Source organism: Amphibalanus amphitrite, unplaced genomic scaffold, assembly GCF_019059575.1.
Source record: "Amphibalanus amphitrite isolate SeventyFive unplaced genomic scaffold, NRLGWU_Aamphi_draft 000093F_arrow, whole genome shotgun sequence".
Classification (NCBI taxonomy): Eukaryota; Metazoa; Arthropoda; class Thecostraca; order Balanomorpha; family Balanidae; genus Amphibalanus; species Amphibalanus amphitrite.
The window spans coordinates 61,718-82,384 of NW_024881589.1; the positions used below are offsets into that span (position 1 = coordinate 61,718).

General features: G+C 52.0%; 1 protein-coding gene across 1 annotated transcript in view; it reads left to right on the forward strand.

Moving 5' to 3' along the window:
* The window catches only part of LOC122380191 (spondin-2-like), a 38,905-nt gene that overhangs the window by 17,145 nt on the left and 1,093 nt on the right, over positions 1 to 20,667 (forward strand). The window contains exons 2-5 of the mRNA XM_043363147.1: positions 9,060 to 9,268; positions 14,779 to 14,883; positions 18,733 to 18,912; positions 20,020 to 20,410. Coding sequence (XP_043219082.1) covers positions 9,060 to 9,268; positions 14,779 to 14,883; positions 18,733 to 18,912; positions 20,020 to 20,410 — 885 coding nt within the window. The remainder of the gene's footprint in view (positions 1 to 9,059; positions 9,269 to 14,778; positions 14,884 to 18,732; positions 18,913 to 20,019; positions 20,411 to 20,667) is intronic.

The window sequence follows — 20,667 nt, forward strand, 5'->3', positions numbered from 1 at the left end:
TCCACGACTTTGTCGGCCGCTGCCCGCTCCTCCTGGTAGCGCAGGACGTCCGCGCGAGAGCGGCTACGGGATGCAGCTACCCGTGCCTCTTCCCGTCGATCGGTTGCGTCCTGGCAGGCTTGGTTCCAGAAGGGCGGGCGTCGCCCTCGGCCGCTTCCGAAGGGGATGCTGGCCCTGGCCGCCCGCAGGATAGTGGCTGCTAGCCTGCTGGCGGCCTCGTTCAGGGAGGTTGGCTGGGCCGACCAGGCGTTGATCAGCTGATCCAGCTCCTCCCGAAACTTGGGCCAGTCCGCACTCCGGTGGGAGAACCGGCCTCGGCCTTCCCGTCGTGGACGTTGCACAGACGAAGACAGTGTGACGAGGATCGGCAGATGGTCAGAGCCGATTCCTCGCTGCGTCACCCAGGTGACGTCTCTTGATCGCAGGAGGTCCCTGGAGGCCAGTGAGACGTCTGGTGCAGAGACTCCGCCGGTGCTGGGATTTTGCCTGGTACACCCGCCGTCATTGAGGATGGTCATGCCGTTGTCGACGGCCCAGTCCTCAATGGCCTCTCCGAGTGCTGTCTCGGGCTGGTAGGTGTCCCAGCTGAGGCTGTGTGCGTTGAAGTCACCGCACACCACGGCGGGGTGCTCCAGTCTGATCCCGTCCGGCTGGAATCCCTGCTCCTGGGTGCCCTGGCCTGTTGTCCAACGCGCTGGAGGTGCGTAGATGTTGTAGACCGACAGGCCAAGGGTCTTTGACGCATGCACCGTCACCGAGACACAGTAGGTGTTGGGGTCTGGTCGGGTGGGGCGGTACGGAGAGGGGTTGACACTGTACGGGATATCGTCCCTCACCAGTGTCAGAACACCCCCTTGACCCTTGGGGGCGGGTGGCGGTCCGGCTACAGGACGTTGCCGCGTCGCTGCGCCTGTTGGTGCCGACCCCGACCCCCCTCCGGGTCCCGCCTCCGTTTCGCCGTCTCGCACCCCGGCGTCTCTTCTCTCCGGGCTTGCTGTGCCAGCGGAGGACGCCACTTGCTCAGGGTGGGCAGCGACTGGAGGGGGTTTCGCACCGGCCCTCACCTCGCACCGCCTCTTGCTGCGACAGCCGCGGCACCAGTTCTCGCGGTCGTTCTTAAAGCGAGTCCGACACGCGGCTAGTGCGGCGGCGGCAGGCTGTGCGGCGGGCGAAGCGCCGTCGGGTCGCTCCGGCCTGCTGCTGGCAGGTCTCGGTGCCGGGGGCCCTGGTCGCCCCGGCTCCGGTGCGTCCCGTTGGCGCACAACCAGACCGAAGATGCCGGTTGGGGCTCCAAGGGTGGCATTCGTTGGGGCGGCTGTCTGTGATCCTCGTGGAGGTGGTGGTCCTCGTGGAGGCGGTGATCCTCGTGGAGGCGGTGGTCCCCTTGGACCCGTGGTAGTAGTGGCCAGGGAAGCGGGGGGCACTCTCGCCCCGCACCGCTTTTTCTGTAGGCATCCCCGGCACCACAGGTCCTTTTGCTGGGGACCAAGACGCGCCCGGCAGGTCTCGCCTCTTGGTGTGCCGCCCTCATCGTTGCCTCCCATGGAGCCCGTGTCTTCCTGCCGCCGCCGCCCTCCGATGACCGGGCTGGAGGTCGGGGCCCCTGGCGCCCCTCCCGCCGCCGCAGTCACATCGGGGGCGGCGACAGCTGTCGCCGATGGTCCGGTGGTCCATGTCCGGCGAAGGTCGCACCCCCTGTGGCTCCTGCACCCCCGGCACCACTGCGTGCGGTCCAGCAGTGATGTCCGGCATGCTCGGGGGAGCGCAGCTCTGGGGGGCAGGCTCGTCTTCTCCTGGGTTTCCCCCGTCTCGCAGGGCCTCTCGGGTCGGCCCGTGTGGACGGGGGGGGCCCGCCCCCAGGCCAGCAGTTCTGGTGCTGGCCTCTGCTCCCTCGAGCGTCTCCGCCGGTGCCTGTGGTGGTGGTGGGCACGGCGATAATACCGGCGTCGGGGGTGCTTCCGCCTCAGGGGGAGGGTCCTGAGCCGGCGTCCAGTCTTCGCGCGCGGCGATGTTGTAGCCGGGGAAGGCCGGCGTCTCTTGGCTCGCGCTGAGCTTGGTTTCCTGCAGGAGGACCAGGTGCGGGCGCTCTGAGGCTAGCCTTGCTCTGAGCTCGGTGAGCCGGGGGTAGATTCCGTTGCAGTTCAACTGCATGATCCTGAGTTCCCCCGGCCCACCTTCCCGCCCGGTCTCCGGCAGGTCGCGCTGAGCTGTCTGTCGGCGCCGGCTCCCCCGGCGTGCCGCGCGCGCTGAGGCATCGGCTTCCCCCCGGCCAGTGGGGCCAGGGTTCGACTCGATGTCACCGGCTCGGAGTCGTATGAGGGCGAGGTACGCCGGTCTACCTCGCCCCCCGGCCGAAAACCCTGGTTCCGGTCCGACTGCTGTTTGGTGTTCTGTCGTGGTGGCGGCAGCTGAAGAGAGTCCGCGTTTTGGAGGCACTTCGCCCCCTCCGTCGAGGGGGGCATCGACCCCACGGGCAGGGGGCCTCCATGTCGACACGACTCCGGCCCTCCCCCTCCCCCTTCTAGGAAGGGAGCATCGTCTGCTGTATACGTACCTAACGGGGATTGAATATATATGCGAACACAAATGTCTTCATGACCTGACTTGAAAGCCTCACTCCTGTCCAATAGGCATTTCATATGCATTGTGCAATAAGCATGAGCAATTTTGCACATATCATTTCATGACGTTTTAGCTGAGAAAAAAAAACTAGAAGATAGGCCCACAAACAAGGAACTGAACGTGTGGGTACGCCTAAATTTCAGCTGACGTAACGACCAATCTCCGGACGAATAATTGAGTCATGTTTCCTCCAAACAGCATGCAAGACATGTGATCATCAACCCTGGAAATAGACCCGCCTGATCTACCCACGGCGCCAGTGGCTGCCCACAGCAGAATGACGCGATGAAGGCGGCGGGCGCAGTGACTCCCCCCAACCGCAGGCGTTATGGGTCCGGGTGGCCGATTGGGTGGGAGGGTGATCATCACACCACAGGAGCGGTGATCTCAAAGTGCGATCAGTAGCGGGGCGACCCGGATGGCCAGAGGCGGGAGCGGCGTTTGTCACTGCCGGAAACGGCGGCACCAGCCCAGCTCCGTGGTCTCAGAGCGGTCGGTGATCTGATGACTACAGGGGAGGGGTGGCCGCCAGGGCCGGGGAAGGCTCGGCCGCGGAGGCAGCCGGAGCAGGGCGGATCTCAGTAGCGCCGGTGTGTGGGTAGAAGAGGTGTGAGCTCAGTGGCCTGGTATTTGTCGGCTTCTGGTCTGACGCCCCTGTAGGACACGGCTCCGCAATGCAGGAGTGGCCTCCGACACGGGGCCGGAAAGAGAAGACAGGTGCACCCGCCTGCCCATTGCAGGCTTCCCTGGTCAGAATGAGGAGAGATATAATCAGTCTGCCAAAGCCCTGGTCAATTGTGATGGGTTTCATGATTTTAGATTGCTGAGTCCCTGGTCTGGTCACATTGGTGGCCGGTCACTATCCAAACATATCGGTCCAGACGTCATTGTTGGCTGTCCACTTTGTTGAAGGCATCCGTCTCTGGATGATCAGAGATTTAATAGGATGACAGCGATAGTGCATTTTCTTCGATATTCTAGGCCAAGTACATACCTTGGAGATTGGATATTTTGAGGTAGGGAGTGTCAGCTGGCACATCAAATATGACGGCCTGGAACGCAGTGAGCTCATGCTGTTAAGTTTTCATTATGCCGCTGACAGTGCAACACAGCTTTCCGAAGATATAATTCCAGTGTGAATTTCTTGTTGACGCCTGACGGACTTTGAAACAGAGGAGCGAGTCAGAAGTTGTTTTTGTTTATAAAAGGGTCGACCATGACATGTAACATGTTTTCCTTAATCTTATCTCAAGATGTCTGGTAAATTAAAAACACTGCTTGATTCGATATCGTTCTGATTTGAATAGGATGTTGTTGCCCGTAGTTACAAGCAGCCTGGAATGCTTAGCTGACATTTGCAAACATGTTTCACTTTGTAGCTATGCTAAATAAACTGAACATGATATGTCGGGACGAACTTTCTACATACCTACATAAATGCTGAGAGTCCCCGAGCAAGAAACAGGTTATGCATTGACACTACATACATACGAGGGGGTATCGAAAAGTTCTGATCATCACCATGAATTAGATGTGATAGAATTTTGATTTTTTTACATGATGTTGATAACTCCTTTACAAGTCACCACACACGACCGCAAAACTATTGCATCGTTTCTTGAGCTGCCTCAGGCGGTCATTGTAGGACCCTCGCGCTGTCCCGTAAATCACTACTCCACCTGATCAATGACGTCATTTCTGTCCTTAAATCACCGGCCATACTGTGGATTCTTCATCTCCCGTAACAATCAAGAGTCAGTTAATACCCGGTCAGGCGAATTTCTTAGATGCGGTAGGATTTAATGTCCACATCATGTTGTTTCTTCAATCGCAGCTCAGGACGACTGGGCGGGGACGCTGTCAGTGCGGATAAAACATCTTTCTTGGGCTTTTTTGAGGCGATTCTGCTTGAGGCCATCTCACAACTTCTTGAAAAGTGTGCAGTAGTGCTTGCTTATCATTATCCGACCATCATCAAGACAGTCGGTAATGACTATCCTACGCCAGATCCAGAACACTGATAGCATTGACCTTCCATATCGGCTTCTGCATCTTCGCCTTTTAAGAAGGACAGATGTGCCTTGCTTAAACTTCTTGATCATCTTTTTGTCTCTGGATCATACATATAGATCCAGCATTCGTCACAAGTCATCAAATGATCGAAGATGTCTTCAATTTCCTAAAAAAGGCCTAGTTTTCATTTCGAAAGGCCAAGACGCATTTTTCTCTTGAACAAAGTAGACACACGAAATTGTAAGCGGGCTGACTCCTTTATCGTCTGTAGTTCTTCGCTGATAATATCTTCAGGCACTGCCAGCATTGAAACCTTTCTATTGCACAATCATCTGAAAGGTCACACGACGATCTGTAAGGATGAGGTCCTCCACTTCCTTCACAGTCACCACCTTGTCAGTCACTGGTAGTCACTCACTTCTTGACTCCCCTGCAAGGGCCATGCAACCAAGTAGAAAATCATTTCTTCATTTTCGGTAAGTGCATGAGATGGGCTTTCTTCGCCATAAACTAATTTCACGTTCTTGATGTATTTTCTCAGTGTGATACCGTTTCAAATGCATTAGTTGGATGACGGTTCGGTCCTCAATGGGCCCAATATTCATCTTTTTTAATTCTAAGTCTCTCCTACATAAGATAAAACCACTTCTCAGGATTTTCTTTGCGGGAACATTGTTCTTAAGTACCAAATATGATACCAACCAAAAATAATCAAAATCGGTCTATATCTTCTATGTGATGATCAGAACTTTTCGATACCCCCTCGTACATGGCTCTACACGACCTGACGATTAAAACACTTAGCCACGCTTATAAATGCAATTGCACAACTTCTTATGCACGGCGATTGTCAGCAAGCCAACGTAAAAATAGGCAATTGGATCATGTGATGATCTCCTGCCGAAAGAATCGCTTGATTACCACCACTCCTTAAAGATTCGTAACGATTTGCATTTTCCATTGACACAAAAGAGATGGCGCGGCGGTCATCTCTATTCTCTGTTGGACCTTCTTCAGTAAGCTACTGGCCAAACACTTCAGAAGCAGCTCCACTCCCACGCCAATGTATAGTGGACAGCGGTTGGTATAGAATGGCACCCTGTTTGCAATGGCTAACACCGGGAGCTCCATCGGGCGGACCCGTCAGCCGCGCTCCGTATGTGCGCGCCCGTCGCCGGCGGCCGAGCCGCCAACGGGTGGAGCTCAGTCCGTCCAGCCGCCGCTGTTTGACTGCATGAATGGACGGCCCACGCTAATCCGAGAGCTGCCAAGGTCCACGGTCCGGTGGGTGCGCCGTGCCGCCGCCGCGACCCGCGCCGTGACACGACGTCATCCGACCAGCCGAGACAGTCGCGGTCCCCGGCCGGTGCCCCGAGAGCTCTCACGGAGCTCCAATGAGCCACTCACGGAGTTCTAATGAACCACTCATGGCTCTCATGAGCCATTAATGAGCGGCTAAGGGGCCGGTAACGAGGCGCAGTTCCGTCACCGAGCTCACGGCGGCACTCCTCCCGCGTTGCCGCGTGATGTCTCGAGTTGGCCGGCGCGGCGGCGCGCCCACCTCAGGTTAGCACGACAGGGCGTCACCGGCCGGTGGGAAGTGCGGCGCCGGACCTAGCCGAGGGTGGGGTCGCGGCAGCGCCAGTCCGCACCCACCCGGCCGAGGTTACATGCGCGCGGTGCGTTATCGAACCACCCCCGCGCCGGCTGTCGCTGCTGAGTTGCTACTGTCGGCACTCGGCACCGACTGTTATCCGTTCTCATTACACTCAGCGCACATGGTCTGTCTACTAACGACGAGTTATTTCGCGCCACACGAGGTCACGTCAGTGAGTCGCTGTCCTGTCGGCGTGCAGGCGTCTGTGGCTGACGGATATACGGCTGTTCAGTGTCCACCGACACTAGCTCACCCCGCCCGTCAGTCGCTACCCCCGCGCCGCACCAAATGGTCGGCGGCCAACGCCCAGCGTCCTCGCAGCCATCTGATGGCACCGGACACCCGCCTGCGTGAGAGTCACAATAGAATTCCGCCGAGAAAGTGCCCACTCACTGCGGTGACAAAAAGTGAAAACGTCTTCCCATGAGGCGCGTCCTTGACCGTGGCACTACTGGCCTACTGCCCGATTGAGGTGGCATCCTCCGGCTGAGACGAACCGTTCAGAACTCGGAACTCTAAACAGGTGTGGAGGTCGCCACGCACATACCAGGGAAGCCTTTAAAGGCACCGCTCTCAAATCGTCTCACGGCCGGTCGGTCGAAATTGTCGCGGAGGCGGAAACCGGAGAGGCAGCCCTGAACTGGAAATGAGGCGCGCTCCCTCAGAAGCCAGTCTGCTGACGAATCGGCAGAGGTTCGGGCTGTGTGTGTGGGAGGAGGTGAACCAGCCGCTACCGCTTCCGGAGTCTAAACGGACACCGCCGCCGCACTCGGCAGCCCGTCCCAAATAGATGGATGGATGTGTCCCCGCCGAAAAAGGCCCGGCTGACCTCGTGGTGCCATATGCATTTATAGGGCACACCTGTGCCGTCCATTGGGTACCCAAGGGGTTTATGACCCATGAAACGGGCTCGGGTTCATTGATCTGACACGTCTGGTAGCTTTCATCAGTTCTGGTTGAAGTGCATCCCAATATGGAGTGGCAGGGATATGTAACTATCGACCATCTGGGATTTAGCGGATAAGCATGCATTTGCGTGAACATTTAGGTAGGGTGTGTTGACAAGTAGATGGCTGAATGCTTTATGGAAATAGCCGATGAATCAAAACGAGTATCTGCAAAACAAAGTACCAACAATGGACAATATGAATATACGAATGAGATGATAGTTCTCTTCTTTAGGGCTAGGGGCACTACTGCAATTCTTATTTTGAATCCTTAAAAAGAGGAACGATGTCATGACCGTTTGAAGTCCCATTTAGAAATTTAGATAAGCCTGTATTTCAGCAACAATGTGACCGTGTTACGACGCCACAAAATAAAACGAAACGAATATTAGATTAAATATAAATGGATAATAAATAGACGGATGTATAAATGAATGAATGAATGCATGAATGAATAAATGAATGCATGCATGCATGCATGAATGAATGAATGAATGAATGAATGAATGAATGACAATTTAGGTTAAGCTCACAATAACGGAATACCGTAAGTTAACCCGCGCCCTGCTGGGGAGGTTGAACACCCCCCCCCCCCTGTGGTTTTTCGCAAATATCTCATGCCGCCGTTTTTGGTACACCTTACCATACATCAATTCTACACATGTTGTGAAAATTTCAGACTAAGGTCATTCAAGGTCAGGTCACCAGGTCACTTGAAGTGACCTCACCTTATAAAAAGTTTCAATGTCTGCCATAGCTACACCGAATGACCGATCGCTTTGAAATTTTCAGCGATTGCTGAGAACAATGACATGTACAAAATGCATATCTCAGAATTTTGATATCGATGATCTAAGGCCAGGTCAATTTTGCGACCTCCCCATTATAAGTCAATTGTAGAAAATTGAAATGCGCCTCTTTTGGACGAAAGACATCATAAACACTCCCAAACACTGAATTACATATGGTTTAGACACACTAACATGAAAATGGTGTCCGTGACCCCTGTTTATGCCCCTGAGGACATCTTAGGTCACGAATGGTATCCAACAGTTTTTCGCAAATAACTTTTGATAGAGGCATGCTAGAGCGATGAAAACGCCTTAGATGTGTTCGGCTCGACGTTGCAGATCGACTGATATGCAACATGACCCTTTCCGGTCAGGTCATGACCTTGACCTGAGGTCAAATTTTCAAGTTGACCTTTCAAGATCAAGTTATAGTTCATTCGATGCGTCTTGACGAGAGGAACACGATGCCGGTAAAATTAAGCTCGTACAAGGCTTGAGTCGAAAGTTATTGCAGAAAACCTGTTTCCGAAAAAAATCGGCTATTTGTGCAGTTTTTGCTCCCTGCAGGCAAAACCGTTGACATTAGGTCACATCTGAGAGGATTACTCAGAAGGGGCGTTAATAGAGCTATCGAATGCGCTTTTCCGCGGAGCTGTAACTCTATTAGTTCCCGAGTTATGCGTTGGCTTCATGGAAATTGTCGACATTCGACCTGGAAATCGGCGAAATTTTGCCTTCAATGACCTCTGGTGACCTAACCTTTGACCTGACCAAAAAATTGACCGAAGTGATTTCGTCATTATTTTTGACGCTCTTTCGAACGCCGCCTTCCGCGTATCGCTACATGGCCCAGGAGCCGAGTTAGAAGGGGGTGTTCAAACACCCCCCCCCCCCCCCCCCAGCAAGGCTTGGAAATCCAGGACCCGCAGCCGGGCGCGGAGCTTGACAAAACCAATCATCTGTCAACTTAACCTTCTCTTTCACCCTCGTCCCAGGCATAGCTCCAATGTAACCCTCTCCTGCCGACAGGTGTAACGCACAATTCGAGCGTCTACCTGTACCGGGAGGGCCAGGAGGCCAGTCCGGCGCTGAAGCTGTTCGCTGAGCTGGGAGACGCGTCCGGACTCGAGTCCACGGCCCAGGGTGCCGAGGGCATCCTGGATCAGTTCACGGCGCCCAAGGTCCCCGGCGAGGGCTCCACGCAGACACACGTCTTCGTCGACGGCACCCACTCCAAGGTGAGGAGGAAAGGGGTAGGGAGGGGCGCCGGCGCGGCGGGAGGGACGCATCAGACAGGTTCAGAGGACCATGGGGTTATGTTTGTGAGGAATATGGTGAATTAGAGGAAACTAGAAGGAAACACTCTGAGGGAACAATTATCTTTCAAAAAAAAAAAAATGCTGGAACCATTAATGAGCCATGAAAATCAATGAGTAGGCATTTCAAGCGCCTTTGTAACAATAATCATTTATGGTGAATCAATGTGTTAATTTGACAAAATTTGTTTTTTTGGTACCTTTCAAAGGCAGTGTATCCACATAAAAACGTCGATTCAATCTAAAGCACCAAATGACAGCTGGCTTTCCTTCTAAGGACGTGTCAAATGCAATGCGTGGGCGCACAGTTACACAACATTGACGTGACCGAATTTATACGCACGTCAGCGTAATTGTGCGTGTCAGCACTCCAACCCCATTGTTTGCTAATGGGATTCCCTGCCCACGGCTTCGGTGACCCACGCCGCTCCGCTGTCAATCAGCCAACCCTAATAAAACCCACGCACGGTCACTAAGCCCTCAGAATAACACACGAGTTCGGACGCGTCAAACACCCGCGCCTACTGCCGGTCGTCAGTCGGGCTTTGTGTTACACCTGATGGGCAACTGGGCAGGGCCGGTAGAGCAGGCACTGTTCGAGTGACTGATAGACGAGCGGATCTTTGTCACAGGCGAGGGAGCTCGCAGCAAGGACCGAAACGAATTTTGACCACAGACTGAAGCAATTAAAATCTGGCAAAACACTCAAATATAACAATCCAGAAACACCTGAAGGGTGAAAAACATGAGGCTTTGGTTATGAAACAAATTCGCCATTTCAGATTTATATATGTTATATACGACACCAAGCAATTTTCCAGGCTATAATCAGATGCATTTACTATCTTTCCCACCAAGCGCTCGAGTAGATGTAGGAACAATAAGAACATCTCCAATTACCTAATTGATTTGTTTCCCGCATTTAGGTTCTGAAATCGGACAATATTCCTCCTAGGCGTTATAGCATTGCATAATGATACCGCTACACCTCCATTCCCGATCAACAAAACCGCATCCACGACAGTCCCATCCCTGCTTGCTCGGATGACGCCTGTGTACAAAGCCCGCCCTGTGTAATGGAGAGTTCACACCCACCACAACACCGTGTAGCCAGCTGTCCGCCATCCATCAGCTGACGGTCGTACACGGGGTGCGCCGCTGTTCGTTCCAACCGCGCCACAGACGCGCCGCGGTTACAGCACCGTCGGATCAGGGTGATGGTGTCACAGGCCGTTGGGGGGGGGGGGGGGTTAATGCCGGTGTGTGGGTGGTGCATGGGATGCCATGCAGGCAGCCAGCGTGCTTTGGGACTTACACGATGCAGAAGACTAGCTCATAAGTCCGGCGTCCAATCAGTTTGTGTTTGAATAGTTCTGATGAAATGCGTCTCTAAATGCTTTGCCGTAAGTCGTATGCGCCCCACAACAAAATGATGAGTGCATTCAAATTTCAAAAAGCCATGCTGTAACATGTATATGTAGGGGAGAGTGGGGCACATTCGTGCATGGAGCACATTCGTTTTTAGCAGTTTATGGGAAGACGAGTGACTGCACGAGCTAAAGGTAAATTATGAAAATACGTCTATCATTGCCGCCCTTCGTTCACTGTAAACGACAACACTGTACCTGCTGTCATGTTTGATTAAAACGCAAATTTGTCATATTCGTGCACTTTCCAAACTTTTCTCATATCATCCATTTTCGTGATCCTGACTCGGAAATGTGGTTTAACTTTTCAAAATTGGGGGCGAAGAAGCTCACTTTATTCCCGGAACTGCTTCAAACTTGTTTGTTGAAAAACTGTCATTTTTTCAATAAGAAATTTTGAAATATATTACAAATAACGTCGTGGGGCAGGTTCGTGTACGCACTGCCTAGGGCACATTCCTCCATATTTTTTTCCGTTTTTGCGATTTATGACTTTATCTGTAGTAGTGACGCTCGCCTGACTCAGTCTCGGCTGCTTGCGACGTCGTGACAAGTAATTCACGTGACCTTTGAGAGGTCATGGAGGCGGGTCGATGGCCGGCAGTTAACACATTCTTGTTGGCCAGCCCATTCTTTCTACATATGTTGAGCAATGCATTCTTGTCGAAAGGAATCAAGTGAAAGGACCCCCTGCCAATTTCTTTTGGTAAATTTCTGGCAATGTCCGGTAATTCCTCGAACTTTGCAGGGTGCACGGAAGTGCCCCACCCCTTGCACGAATGTGCCCCATACCTGGGGCAGTTTCGTGCAAACGTTCAGAGTTATTAAAAGTCATTTTTTCTAATGGAAGCGATAACTTTAGAGGATAACTTTTAAAGAGGAAAAATATCTGCAATAGTTCCTTCCCATACTACAATCAACAATTTTGCCATTGCACTAACCGACGAACAGATATATGGATTTATCCATTTTTTGCACGAATGTGCCCCACTCTCCCCTACCGCTATTGAACATTACTTAGGAGGGTACCTAGCCTGTAATCACGTAGATCACGTGATTATCTCCTCCAGTTATTATTGAAGTAGATGGTGCTGATTTAATGTTTTCTGCAATCAATAACTAAATAATAACGACATTAACGCCCCCAGTACCTACAATTCATGGCCGTGTGCATTTAGGGTAAGACGGCACCCATTAGTTTCATGTAATGTTTGATAATTAGATGAAACCACTGCCTAAAGCATACCTTGAGGCCCAGATCTGCATAACGCGATGGATTCTGCGCGGGGCCCTTCGTCATACAGCAAACCATTTGTCCGCCCCCTCCTGCATCATTCGTAACAGACCGCCCACTCCCATTCCCACACCCAGTCTGTCTGTCCGACCAGCGAAGAGGCCCGCTACCGTGGGCGACCCGTCAGCCCGACCCCCCCCCCCCCCACCTGTCCACCCCCGGCCGGTCGGTTTAGGGGGGGGGGGGCGCAGACAGCCCCGCGGCGACCACTCCCGTCGCGTCTGAGCGGCCACTCCCGGTCCGTCCCATTGACCGTCTCTCGGCTCTCCAGAGCCACCCCACTCCTCGTGTGTCAGTCAGACCGGGCATTATCCCGGCCGGGTCTGCCAAATACAGCGCGGCCGCACCCGTCTTCGGATAACTCCTCATGTCGTAGGTATCCCCGGCTGGGTGGCATTCCACGCGACATTGGCGGTCTGGTGGGAACCGACGACCCAGAGGCCTTGTACGGAAACTGGTGGTCAGGAACGGCGCAGTATCGGCTGACGTCTTTCGGGAGCGGTTCCATAACAATCGGAGATGGGTTCATTGTTACTGGAGTGCTCGTAAATATGATAGATAAGCGTCAGCTCCGGATCGAGCAAACCGAAAAAGATTAACTTAGTACGGCCAAGCAATGAAAGCTTCAGTAATCGGGCATCAATTTAATTCATCGGTGTCCGGCGGCGGACGGCAGACAGCACCCCAGCCCAGGGCTAATTGTCCAACACTTCTGTTTAAAGACGCCAAGCACAATTTATCCATTTCGGCGTGGTTTTGATTGATCATTTGTTTGATGCTTGTATTGATCATTTTCACTTGCCGATAAATGGCAAGCAACGAAACGCCATTCTCCTTTCGTCGGGAATGGGAATACATCAGAGTCATACCAACGCTGCGTGAACTGCTTAGACTAACTGTCAGAATACCTGACTGGGGCAAAGCGGTAAATGAGCAGCTCCCCGACCAGTTTAGGCAGACTGTCCGTCAATGGTTGAAACGAGGTCTTATGGGACTAGTGATCTATATAGTTAGTGGTGAAAGACCACAAGAGCAACAGCCTCGGAATCACCTGGTCTGAGTCCTGAGATGACCAAACGAAACTCACATCGGAGGACCGTAGTGCTGGCAAGCTGGTGAATTGAGCTTTGTCTGGAGCAGCCGGTGGCTTCACTTTGATCATGCTTAGATCTGGGACGAGCCGAGTGATGAGATGTATTTAGCTGGGTAGGTGATGACATTGTGTCTTTGTGTTCCCTTCCTGTAAATTCTACTTGACTATTTGCGCTAATTATGACATATCCTGTTCGAAAGCTGAACCGAGCTATGAAAATATTGCATTGCATATAGGTACGTTTTTCCCTCTGGTGTTGATTGTTATATCATATATGTCTGAAATTAAAAAGTGGCCAGTGTCAGTGACTATACTTAGGCAGCGCCATGTCATGAAACAAAAAAGACTCATTGTTCAAAAGCTTATTAGCTTCGTTCATTTGCATTTTACAAGCTCAAAATAAAGATGCGCATTATGTAGAAGACCTTTACATATTTGATGATCAGTCGATCAACAACATATCGCTGAAACACTCCAATGGCTGGCTATTTTTAGACTGTCCGAATGCCTCCCTCAATCACTCTAATTATCACTATGCATAGCTTCAGCATTCCATCGATGCGTGCTACGCTGCAAGCCACCGTTCCTGACCTCTGATGTCGGGTACATCGACCACCGCTCCTATCTGTCTGATGCCTCAGACATAACAGACACATGAAAAACGCCCACTGCGGCCCTGTCCATCAACATCAGCAATCAGAGAAATAATCACCTAACCGCAAACGTCATATCAGCTGCACCCTCAGCATTGTTTTCACGGTAAGCTTTGAATTCTTCCACCATGAGTCGCCAGTCGAGTTAAACTGGACTTGACCTTCCCGATTTACAATGAAGCTCCAGACAGCACCACGACTGCAGACAAATCGCTCCAAACAACAGATTGTTGATCACTACATCAACACCAGCACCACACACGGCGTCCAGACTGGGCGTCTCTTTTGCATCATCACCCCGTGCTGGCTCGCGCCAGGCCACCTGGACCTGAGTTTCATCAGCACCCACCAGTCGACTTCTCTCCGTGCCCTGCAAGATGTCACCTCTTGTCACCGCCCTGAGTGTCGTGTTTACCGGTCCCGTATCGTCGGTGACGGAGCCCGTATCGGTGACGGTGGCACCGCGCCTTGATCACCGGGCGACTGTCCGTTCACCGCCGATGATCCGTGTACTCTGAGCGTATCACCGACCGTGCTAGCAGTCGTGTTGTTTGTCCCTGGGTGTGACTGCTGATGATGGCGATCCACCCAGAAGGGAGAGGACAAGATTACTTGGAAAGGTCTAGCGCCGTTTTTCCTTCCCTCCCTTCTTCTGACACCTATCCATGTTTTTAAGAACTCTTTTCTCTTCCTTCTCTCTCCTGTCCCAGTTTTGCAAATTTTCAGGTCTCCCAGTATTTTTCTTCCTTCATCTCTCTTCTCCACTGACCACTGTTATCTGCCACTTCTCCCCTCCATTCCCCCGCTGATCACCGACGCTCCAACTGAACGCTGACGTCCCCATGACGTCCTCCCCCGCTGACCCACCCCCGCCAACCGCTGGCGCCCCCCCCCCCCCGACCGCTGACCTTCCCCTTCCCGGCTTACGCTCTCCGCTGACCGCTGACGCCCCCTCTACCCGCCAGGTGTCGCTGATATCAAAGATCGTCCCGTCGCCCGACTGGTTCATCGGCGTCGACAGTGTGGATCTGTGTGAGCACGGACACTGGGTCGACACGCTCGACATCCAGGTAGGCCCGCCGCCTGACATCTCGACATACGGGGGGGATGTCACCACCTGACCTCTCGACATAAATGTAGGCCCACCGCCTGATCCCGCGACATAAAGGTAGGGCCGCCGCCTGATCCCTCGACATACGGGGGGAAGGTCACCACCAGGCCTCTCGACATAAAGGAAGGGTCGCCATCTGACCTGTCGACATACAGGTAGAGCCGCCGCCTGGCTGTTCGACACACGGGTAAGGTCACCACCACCTGACATCTCGACATTCAGTTAGGCCCGCCGCCTGATCTCTCGACACACGGTAAGGCCGCCGTCTGACCTCCCGACGCGTCGCGACGTACGGGTGAGGCTGAGTGAGGGTGAGGTCGCCAACTCATTCCGAGATACGTTTTAGACCACCTGAGTGGACGACTTGCGACAGTTTGCCTATTAATGCGGGCATTGCTTGTTACCAACATTGTGAGAAAAATAGAATCTCCAAACTGAGGACGCGGGAGTACGGGCAGATATATCAAAAGAATCAAAAGAAAAAAAGTTAGTGTTGTTTTCTGATGAAGTATGAACGAGTAAACACTGATTTCAAGTTCGCATGTTAACCCGAATGCAGCTGGGCCAATTATTCACTAAGGGAAGGGAGGGGTCAATCATAAACAGGCGATTGATAGTTGATTTAAGCTAAATAAAGTAATTTGCAACAGTAAATGTCCGAGATTAGACATGATATATTTGACAGCATGCTCAATGGGGGCCGAACCGGTACATTTTTGGCTCAAGCCACATTCAACTTTAGACTGCAGAATCGCGTGTCTGTCATTGGTCGGCAAAATGTTTATAGTCATTTGTCCGACGATTTATGTGGAAATTAACTTCAACCACATTGGCTAGTTTATGCTTCGTATCCTAATCCTTAATGCTTTTTGCATATACCTTTCATCATAATTGGCATCAGCAATAAACATCAATCACATGCATCCTTCGTTTTTTATATTAAATTGCACATACGGTATGCTTACATGCAGTTCCATATTTTTATTCATTTAATATGGAGGCGAAGTGAACGTCAGTAGCAGCACGGATCAAACGAAATAGGGTTTATGATGATCAGGTTTCGTCCTCGTTCCTGGACTTGACAGGACGGTTCGGAGAGTCAACTGTGGCTGGTCATCACCAGTTAAATAGTACTGTAGAAGTGTAATCGAACTTCGGAGTGTAGAGACCCGCTAGGATTGAACGGCAGGACACCGATCTCTCAACAGACATACATGTGATTCCACGCATGTCGTCTCGCTGCACTCTGCAGTCTGCAGTAATATCTTCACGAACAATTACATAAAGTCGTTCTTCTTCAAAATCCTTCTGCAATTCAGAAACTGTTCATAAGATATTTGAATACGGCGGATCATGACGTCCAAATTGTGGGCAGATTGCCTACGAAATTTTGGGACATTGTCAACAACTGAAACCATAGCTTTTGCTCACATAAGGGTTCAAATTTCCTGAAACGTGTTAACGTTTCCGTTCGAGTTTGGTCCAGCCTCGGATCGGTCTTGGTCCGGGTACGGTCCGGGTAAAGTCCGGTCTCTGCCCGCTCCCGAAGGGCGGCAAGCAGCAGCTAACACCATTCCTGGAGCTCTTCACATGCCATCCGTGGGCTGGTGACCAGCCACCCAGCTCATTTTGGCGCGGACTGCTCAATCTGGCGCGTGGATCGCGCGCCCTCACGTGCAGCGATGTGTCGAAAACGGCGCCACAGCCACCTGATCGGCGACAATCGGTGCTGGGATTGACGCCGCCACCGCTACTGGGAGCTCAACAGACGAGCTAACTATGTAACGGAACCAAACGGGGCCTCATGCTCAATGTATGTAGTAAATTGTGTGACTGATAGATACCCTATGTTTACTGTTGGCGTAAAAGGAGCGGGTGAGGTAATTTGCTCGATTGCTGTTCTGATCAATCACTGGTTGGGTTGTTAGTGGGCCAGTGGCTGAACATGAACACGGATGGAATGTCGATCGTCTCAGCACCGGCTGAAAAAGGAACTCACGATGCAATCTTCATTCAAATTAATTGTCTGTGAAACCGTTTGTTTACCAACCAAATCATAATTATTAACTCGATAACAAAGTGCTGATGTAGGTATGTTTTGTTTAAATGTTTATCTGTTTCAGTCTTCCGCCAATTACGAATCTTCCTTCACCTCTAGCCTGTCTATTTGCCAGTCTGACGCAGACATACCTATCTATTGGCCATTTGCTACAAACGATGCCGATGGGTATCATCATACGGAAGGGATTCGGACTCGGCCTCAGTTTTTAAAAGGCAAACGATAAAATGTTTCTTTCCATGTAAAAGGTGATTGATGGCATATTCACTGCAGGAAAATCAATTACCGATATGCATGGCAAACAGAGTGGGTGTACACTGAGTGACTTATATAATGCCGGTTCCTTCTATCCCGGCAGTTGCTGGGGTATTTCGCCACCCACCATTTGCTGGGGGGGGGGGGGCGTTAAACGCCCCCAGCCGATAACTCGAGAACCAATAGGCGCAGCGAAACGCACGAGGCGGCAAACGAAAGAGCGCGACGAGACGCTTCAGATGAGTACTTTAAAGTTGAATTTTGAGGTCACAGGTCGGGTCAAGGTCAGGTCAAACACCTGAAATCGGGCTTTCAGTAGCATGGACTTCAGGGCTTCGCAATGGGCGCCTCTCGTCATAAACTCTGTCAAAACGGTGCACAATCCATCATATAAGGCCTACAAGAGTGTCAGCTCCATGTAGGGGTCAGTCAAGCATAGGTCAGGGTCAAGGTCAGGTCAACCGGGTAGGCACATATCCCCGAAAATCAAAGCTGATATTTGCAACCTGTGACACATGTTTTATAGGTAATTTGGGGCGCAGAACACGATGGTGACATTCATTTTATCATATGTGTACGTGTTTGCCTCAAAAAGTTGAATTTAAGAAATGCATGTATCATGGTCGTGAAGTAGTCACGAAAAATTGCCAAGATTCAGTTCAAGATTATGGAAAATGCGGAACGATAATCAATAATCGAAGATAGCCATTTGATTGATCATGGTATTGGCAGTCTAATGGCGTTTACGGCATGTCTGTATGTCTATTCTGTGATTTTATATGATTTTTTGAACATATGCCGTTTTTGGTCGAAAACTCAGAAATCATGACGTCACTAAAACCTCGATATCTCAAAAATTTTCCGACCGATTTTTTTGAAACTTTGTCACAATAAACTTCAATCAATTCCCTACAGGTACCCAAAATTTGGCGCGCCTGCGGCGCGCCGTTTTTATGCTATGGCCCGGCGAAAAAAGTGGGGGCGTTTAACGCCCCCCCCCCAGCAACTCGCGGGCTATAGTCAGCGGTAAGAGTGCAGACCAGACCGATCCTGAAATACGACCTTTATGTCTTTACCAACACCAGAAACGAACATGACGCATGCCCTTTGTTAGAGAATATAGGTGATGAGGAATCAAATTTGTTTGAGAGCAAATACGTCTTTCGAGCAAAATTATTTTGTAAAACGGTTCATAAGAAGTGAGAAAAAAAATCACAAATGGAAAGGTGCTTTAAATGTGCATATTTGAGCGTCTACGTATTGTAAAACTTTTTTTACAAAACTTTTACCATTCGTCCTGCTGTTGACAGACGTCACCCACTGGCTGAAAGCCAAAAGAAGTGACGTCACCGCTGACCCCCCAGTGACGACATCCACTGACCCCAGTGAACCAGTGACGTCAGTCACTGACCCTGGTGACCCAGTGACGTCAGTCACTGACCCCGGTGACTCAGTGACGTCACCCACTGACTCTAATGACGTCCCTGTCGGCAGCTGTACCCGATGGACGCCGGCACGGACCAGGGTCTGGCGTTCACCTCTCCCAACTGGGAGTCAGTGCCGGCCGAGCCCGTGTACCAGATCACTCCGCGGCGACCGAAGCACCCGGCGAGCAGCTTCCACTACCCGGAGCTGGACAGCTTGCCGCCCATCGCTGACGTCAAGCTGCACAGGGTCAGTAGGACACTCGGGATAGTCTAGCTAGAGTTGTAGTGTGTAGTGCTGGACAGTAGACACTCACGCTGGTACTGGAGTAAGAAGGTCGGGTAGGTCGAGGGTCGAGAAGTGGAGAACTTAAGAAAGGAGCCGGAGAGCCCATCCGCCGCACTAATATAAAATGACCAATGTCGCTGGTTCACAGTCGGTTTTGTACTTGAAGGAAGGACAGGATCGCCGGTGAAGCGAGGCACCCATTTTCGGAGGGGTGGGCTGGGGGTCACCGGTCAATGATCTGTCTGCAGAATTCCATGCATGGCGCCTCGGGCCGCCAGTCTGCAGACAGAAGTCTGTCTGTCTGTCTATCTGTCTCCCTGTCGGCTGGTCACGTTCTGCGTCACGGGGGCACCGGTCGTGGGTGGGAGGTCGGTCGCCTGTCGTGAGACCGCGCCTGTGGCCGAACCCAGGCTCAGCACGGCGACACGACGGCTGGACATCACAGTGACCTCATGCTGGCCTTGATGACACCGCCCTCCGCCCTCCCGTGCCGTCTGGGGTGCCAAGTGGCGACAACGGTCACGGCGGTGGCGGCTCGCTCTTTATGGAGCGCCCAATCCGTCCAGGTCGAAACACGAAAATCCCCTGATGCCATTCAAGGCAATGGAGACAAAAATCGGTTGAATAACGAGCCGACGGCCGTATTCATGCAGGCAATGCCGCTGGTCGGTCGTAGCGGTCGTTATTATCAGACTAGACGGCGGCGGCCCGAAGAAGGCCTGATAAAACACCGTTGATACGTGCAATTTAAAAGACTGCATTTTAAGAAAAGACCGTAACAATGCAGGTGCAGAACAATGCAGCAATTGTTACTTTTTAGTCCCAGATTAGGTAGGCATTCATGCATTTGAATCAAAACACAGGGTGCAGGAAGTCGACGATATCTACGGGCAATATAATGCTGAATATCGTAACATTTGTTTATCCTCACATCTCGACATGGTTTAAAGGCTAATAAACCATCAGTGAGGAACTGCCCGATGTCCGTGTACCGTTTTCACGAACATTTATAATTTCCATCGTTTCCATGTCATCACAGCACCATTGACAATCATCCTTCTCCGACAGGTGCGGTCGTACAAGCTGGCCCACGAGTTTGACCACCCGGACTCGATTGCGTACACGGTGGAGGCGGCTTCTCCCGACAACATCCAAATCGTCACAGCCACGAACGACATCCAGCTGCCCGGAATCCAGGTGAAGGCGCAGGGCGCCGACTCAGACCGCGAGGTGGCACTGCGGTCGGGCGACATTCGGAAGAAGGTGGCGCTGGCGTCGGACAGCCCGACAACAGAGATCGACGGCCTCCGACTGCGAGTGCTTCACAAGGCAGACGGGCTGACCGGCGTCAAAGTTCGCGCCGGCGACCGACAGGCCATCATAAAGAAGATCGCCAACCACTATCACGCGACCAGGCGCAAGACCCGCCGCCGCCGCCGCAAGCACTTCAAGCGGAAACGTCAGTTTCGCCGTCAGGGGACTCGGGAGAGGGATGGCCGCCGCCGCCGCCGTCTAGTGGCGACACCTAGTGACTAATGCTATTGACGCTGCCTTTGGTAGCGTCTGGAATATAGATTCCTGCATAGCGCATAGTGCATATTTGATAAATAATTAGTGTCTTTCAGAGTGGTGGTGTTGAGACGGCCACCCACAGCTGGTAATTCTCTTTTCGTAGATAAGCGATTCATAATTAGCAGGCTTATTCTTTAATAGTGC